The sequence below is a fragment of the Diabrotica virgifera genome, chromosome 1, assembly GCF_917563875.1.
Source record: "Diabrotica virgifera virgifera chromosome 1, PGI_DIABVI_V3a".
Classification (NCBI taxonomy): domain Eukaryota; kingdom Metazoa; phylum Arthropoda; class Insecta; order Coleoptera; family Chrysomelidae; genus Diabrotica; species Diabrotica virgifera.
The window spans coordinates 74860466-74867401 of record NC_065443.1 but is presented as its reverse complement, the minus strand read 5'-3'; the positions used below and the strand labels follow the sequence as shown (position 1 = coordinate 74867401).

The 6936-nt window shown below is 39.5% G+C and overlaps 1 protein-coding gene across 1 annotated transcript; it reads right to left on the bottom strand.

Moving 5' to 3' along the window:
- Positions 1-5716: 5716 nt before the first annotated feature.
- Positions 5717-6526, bottom strand: LOC126891035 (uncharacterized protein DDB_G0283697-like). Its single transcript, XM_050660217.1, has one exon. The coding sequence runs from the start codon at positions 6524-6526 to the stop codon at positions 5717-5719; it is 810 nt and encodes a 269-aa protein (XP_050516174.1).
- Positions 6527-6936: the final 410 nt, after the last annotated feature.

Sequence of the window (6936 nt, the reverse complement as noted above, 5' to 3'; positions counted from 1 at the left end):
GAAAAATTTGTTTTAGGCTGTCTATCCGTCGGTCCGTCTGACCGCCAATATAACTCCTCCGTCAATATACCAGGTAGAGTAACAAATGAGGTGTCAAATGAAAGCTTATAATCCAAGGATGGTACTAAAGGTGGTAAATTTGACCTAGGCTGTCTGTCCGTCCAACCGCGAATATAACTCCTCCGTCATTATACCAGGCATAATGACAAATGATTTACAGTCAAACAGATCTTGAGCAAAGCATGGGAACACGATGTTGATGTTCACAACGTGTTTGTAGACTTCAAACAGGCATACGACTCAGTCAAAAGGAACAAACAAAACCAGCGGACAGACTTTTTCAACATTTTGCAGGGACTAAAGCAGGGAGATGGGCTGGCCCCAACATTGTTTAACCTGGCACTGGAGTATGCGGTTAGGCAAATGCAAACTTTACGAGGAAATCTACTAACCAACCGAACGGTTCAACTGGCCGCTTATGCTGATGATATTAATATTATGAGTAGAACATCAACAGGAGCACAGGAAACATATGCAGAGTTAAAAACACAAACAAAAAGGCTAGGTCTGGAAATTAACACAGAAAAAACAAAATTTATGACTCGGACGAGAAGAAATATAGTCCCAGAAAACATTATACCATTATACATGAAGATGACATTGAAACGGTTGAAAAGTTTACATACCTGGGAGTACCGACGGATCAGAAGATGGAGAAATATGGAAGAGAATAACGCAGGCAAACAGAGCTTATTTTGCCCTCTCCCATATATTTCGGTCTAAAAGTGTCCACCGAAATACAAAGATGAGAATCTATAAAACCTTAATTCGACCAATAACATGCTATGGCAGTGAAGCCTGGGTCCTGAAAGAAACATCCAAAAACAAACTCGACACATTCGAAAGGAAAGTACTTAGGAGAATACTAGGACCTGTGAGGGAAAACGAAATCTTCAGAAGTCGATACAACAACGAGGTTTATCAACTTTATAAGGAAACGCCCCTGTCAGACTTCATTAAAATACAAAGATTGCAATGGGCCGGACATGTGATAAGAATGGGAGAGGATTGGCTACCAAAACGAGCACTGAATGCTAGAATGCAAGGAAAGAGACCGGTTGGGAAGCCACGAGAGCGCTGGGAAGACACAGTAAACAGCGACGCACAAGCCCTTTTAGGAGTCCGTATATGGAGAAGATCAGCCACAGGCAGGCAAGGGTGGAGGCAAAAAATAAAGGAGGCCAAGGCTCAATTTGGGCTGTAGTGCCGTAGAAGAGATAATGACAAATGAAGTGTCAAATAAAAGCTTATAATCCAAGGATGGTACTAAAGGTGACAAATTTGAACTAGGCTGTCTGTCCCTCTGACCGCGAATATAACTCCCCCATCATTATGCCAGGTATAATGACAAATGAGGTGTCAAATGAAAGATTATAATCCAAGGATGGTACTAAAGGTGAAATATTTGTTTTAGACCGTCTGTCCGTCGGTCCGTCCGACCGCCAATATAACTCCTCCGTCATTATACCAGGTAGAATAACAAATGAGGTGTCAAATTAAAGCTTATAATCCAAGGATGGTACTAAAGATGGTAAATTTGAGCCAGGCTGTCTGTTCGTCCAACCGCGAATATAACTCCTCCGCCATTATACCAGGTATAATGACAAATTATGTGTCAAATGAAAGCTTATAATCCAAGGATGGTACTAAATCCTAAATTTGACCTAGGCTGTCTGTCCGTCTGACCGTGAATATAACTCCTCCGTCATTATACCAGGTATAATGACAAATGAGGTGTCAAATGAAAGCTTATAATCCAAGGATGGCACTAAAAGTGAGAAATTTGACCTAGGCTGTCTGTCCGTCCGACCGCCAATATAACTGCTCCGTCACTATACGGGGTAGAGTGACAAATGAGGCGTAGAATGAAACCTTATAATCCAAGGATGGAACTAAAGGTAAAAAATTTGACCTAGGACTTCCGGTTTTAGAAATACAACCAGAAGTACTGTTTTAACCTTCCGATGACCAACCGCGGTTCTTTTTATTGCTCGGTTTACTTTTTCTATTATGCCCCAATCATTTTCGACTATTAAGGCCAGGTCGTCCGCGTATGCAATCGCCCTGACTCCTCTCTCCATGTTTACTTCTAGTACCCCGTTATACAGGGTGTTTCATTAATAATTGTCCATATAGTAACTGGAGAAACTTTAGCACAAAATACGAAGATTTAACCTAAAACACTTAAATAAAATGTTGTGCTTACTGAGTTACAGGGTGTTTTATCTTAAAATTTAAAAACTATTTTTGCTCAGCATTTTAGAACTATTCAACGTATCCTTTTCATACTTGGCAGGAAGTATAGGTACTATACAAACTACTAAATTATGTTAAACAAAAGTTTCTGGATATTACCAGAGGCGTACGACGGGGGAAAGTTAATGGTTGACCCTTTCCAAATTCTACGCCACTGGCGGAATTGCTATTTTAATTCAATTTTTGGATTCTCCAATACTTTCTATGAAAATAATATACTCTTCATTCGTAACGATAAAATCATTAGTTTTCGAGATTTTTGAAGTTAAAAATGAAACGATACGGTTATTTTGATTAATTGTGTCGCTTCATTTTTAATTTCAAATATCTCGAAAACTAATCATTTTATCGTTACGAATGAAGAGTATATTATTTACATAAAAAGTATTAGAAAATAAAAAAAATTACACTAAAATAGCAATTTTGTCAGTGGGGTAGAATTTGGGAAGGGTCCACCAGCCACTATCCCCTGTCGTACGCCTCTGGTAGTAGCTAGAAACGTATATTTATCTTAATTTAGTAAGGTGTACAGTACCTACACTTTCTGCAAAGTATGATCAGGATACGCCAAATAGTTTTAAACTACTGGGTACAAATAATTTTTAAATTTTAATCATGAATGAATCATATCGTAAATTAATCAAAATAACTGTGCCGTTTCATATTTAACTTCAAATATCTCGAAAACTAATGACTTTATCGTTACCAATGAAGAGTATATTATTTACGTAGAAAGTATTGAAGAATATAAAAATGGCACTAAAATAGTAATTCCTTCAGTGGCGTAGAATTTGAGAAGGATCAACCATTCACTATCCCCTGTTGTACGCCTCTGGTAGTATCTAGAAAGGTTTGTTTATAATAATTTAGTAGGGTATATAGTAGTCGCCCTTTCTGTCAAGTATGAAAAGGATAAGTCGAATAGTTTTAAAATGCTAAGCAAAAATAATTTTTAAATTTCTAGATAAAACACCCTGTAACTCAGTAAGGAACCACATTTTATTTAAGTGTTTTAGGTTAAATCTTTGTATTTTGTTCTAAGGTTTCTCCAGTTACTATATGGACAATTATTAATGAAACACCCTGTATAATATATTCCATAGTGAGGGTCCCAGGACTGACCCCTGGGGTACTCCCGCGGTCATTTTCATCTTCTTTTTCTTGGATATGCATATGGTTCTTTCAGATAGGTAGTCTTTTATTATATCGGACACATATTCCAGAGCCCCACTTTCGACTATTCTGTCTATAATGAGGCCCCAGTTTGCTGAGTTAAAAGCGTTTTTAATGTCCAACAGAACAAGGACCACCCACTTTTTTTTGATTACTCTAGTCGTGTCCCTTATCAAGGCCGCGGCATCGACTGCCTATCGGCCTTTTCTAAATCTATATTGCTGGTTTGATAGCACTCTTTCATCTTCCAACACGCCTTCCAGACTCTTCTTGATAAGCGCCTCATAGAACTTACCAAGGCAGTCTAGGAGGCATATTGGCCGATAAGAGGATGCCGAATCGGGGGGTTTCCCAGGTTTTAGGAGCAGAACTAGGTTCGCTTCCTTTAGGTCTCTGGGAAACTCTTGTTTCTGCAGTAGGTCGTTGCATATTCTTCTGATGGTTTCTCCGTTGCTACTATCTTGATTGCCTCTGTTGGCAGCCCGTCAGGGCTGGGAGCTTTCCCTGTTTTCATCTCTTGACCAGCGGTTTTTATTTCCTCTTCTGTAAACTCCTCCACCATATTTGGAAATATTTTTATAAAATTCTGGATGTCTTTGGTGGGAAAGAGGAGTTCAGCCGATTCCCTCCGCTGGTCCTCATCCAATTTATATGGGGCGATTATTTTCAGGGCCTTCATAGTTATCTTGTAGGCATCGGCCCAAACATCTTCGTCCAATGCTTTTATAAGAGCCTGCCACTTTTCCTTTTTTTCCTGTTTTATTTTTTATTTAACTCTTTCTTTAATTCCTTGTATATTTCTTTGAGCTCGAGGCTGCCTTGGCTTCTCGTATAATTTCTGCGAGCTCTGAGGCATCTCTCCCGTAGACCTTCAATCTCATCCGTCCACCAATAGGGGGACTTTTTATCATTATATTTCTTCACGGTGGCCAACTTTGCTGCATCTTTTAGTGCTCTTCTTAGTTGGCCAAGGTCAGAAATCTCTTCATCGTTGATCTTTCTGACCTCCGACAGGTACGTGGTTTTGTTAAAATAGATGTCAGTGTGTCTTATCGTCCGTCTTATTCCCCCTTCACCTTAATTTCGTACCTAATGTATCGGTGGTGGGTAAACAGCTGGTCGTCGAGAACATCCCAGCCGTGTATTCTGCGGGATAGCCCTTCACTTGCTAATGTTACATCGATGTGTGTCTGGCTGGCCCCTCTCATTTTTGGCACCGCCACATTTTTTCCGTTGTCTTGTACCCATCCACCTTCCGAGGTTATCTTTTTATTCGGTTCGGGAACGATGAGCAGGTTAGTTTTTAACATGCAGGCTTTTGCGTGGACAAGGTCATGTGCTCTTCGAGCCCTGCACACATTCACCTGCAATATCCGTATACCAGGTTGATCCTTGAAGTCCGTTTGGTTCAGTTCCCGAGAGTCGCCCCTACATCGGATTCTCCATTTTTAATAAATTTAAAATTATTAAAATTTGGTATAAATAAAAGAAATAAATAGAATAAATAGATAAAAAAGTATAAATAAAATTGACTAATAAATAAATATAAATAAATGAAAATATAGATAAAATAGTTAATAATATAAATAAATAAAATATATACCCTAGATGGACTGTATATGGGCTCACCTTTGTTTTCCAAAAAATCTGTTGTTTCTTTATTATTCGTTTTCTAGGGTGGGTTCTCCCTCTCCTCTCCTGCCGTAAACTAGGGCTCTGTAGGCTGGACAGGCCATCCTGTCCATCCTGTGGCCTTCCTCCTTGCACACTAAACAATAGGCTTTGTTTGTGCAATTTACTGCCGTGTGCCCATTTTTCAGGCAGTTGTAACAACAAGCTGCTCTACTTTCTTCTTTGCAGTCATATGTATTATGACCGAACTTAACACACTTGTAGCACCGTATCGGGTTGTGCCTCTCCATGACTGGGCATATCACCCATCCTACCTTTATCGAGCCGTACTTCCTCAACTCCTCTGCTTTGGAGGGTCGTACGGTGATTGTCTCTACTTGTTCCCCATATTTATTTGTTCTGACCACAAAGGTATACCAGGTTGTCTTTTTGTTATCTATTTTCTTGGAGGTCTCTAAGTACTCTATTTCTCCTTCCTCACCTTTTTCTAACATATCTGCTAGGTCCTCCCCTGTCTCCTTTATAATGTTTTCGTTCCCTTTATCTTTAGCATTTTGTTGGGTTATTATTAAGCTTGTTTTCTTTTCAACTGACTTCAGTAGCCCCCTTGTTCCCATTTTGTTTTCGTAAATACCTTTTCCTCCCATTTACTATCGCATATGCTTAGGAAAATTATTTTCCCTCCCCCCATATGTAATGCCTTTGTAATTCTTTCTTGTTCTTCTTTCTGTTTTTTTCTTTCTACTTTTAGTTTACATTGTTCACATTTGGTGTCTCCATGGGTTTTGTTGATTTCGTCTATACTGTCGTCTATTTTATTGTTGGTAGATTTTATAATCCCAAACAGTTTTCTTATTTCGGTATCCATTCCCTCCCCGAGTTTATCGCTTACTTTCTCGAATAGTTCCTGCAATTTTCTGTTTATTTTTTCTTTTCTGGTTTCGTTCGGGAATTTTATACTTTTCTCTAGTCCTTCCCTCTTGAGGTCATTTATCCTCTCTATGCTATCCCCCTTTCTTTTTTTTGTGTTTATGCTCCCCCCATCTCTTTCTTCTTCAAGCAAGACGATGGATAGCACACTCTCTTGAAGGGCATTTCGCCATCCTTCCTCCATTTCTTCTGTATCCTCCTGCGATTTTTCCTCTCCTATATCTTCCTCGTCGTTCTCGCTCTCTTCTAAATCGATTGTCTCCCCAACTAATGTTGACTGCTTTTGGACAGTCGACCTATTCATTCTCCTTCGTTCGTTATGTGTGCTTATGAGTTCTTTTTCGAAACTGGTCATTTCTTCTTCTCCATCCTTTCTAAAGTCGTCTAGCGACTGTTCTTCCCTATTCGGTTTTGAATCGTTTTCCTTCTCATTTTCCTGTATGTTTTGCCTGTGTTCGTCATCTTTCTCCCCCATCGGTTTTTTTGTGTTGGTCTATCCATGAAGTTCCCACGAGTCGGGACGTGCTACACGTCCGACGCGGCAGTGCGCCCTTACCGCGTTAAGGCTGGGTTACTTCGGGAGGTCGCCAGGTATCCCAAAGGGATCGTTTGTGATGCTCTAACCCTCGAATCTCTCATATCTTTGGCACAATGCCTTCCACCGTGAGTTGGACCGTGAAGGCCGCGTCCCACCATCAAATAATTTGATCAAACTGGTTTGAGCAAACTGAAAGTGACAGTTAGTAACGTTACATCCTGAGTGTTCATTGTGGATAATAATGAAAAATTTTAATTTTAAATAAAGTACAAATAAGTTAGACAACTCAATACAAAAAAATTTGATCAAACTAGATTGATAGTGAGAGCACAGATTTTTAGAATTTC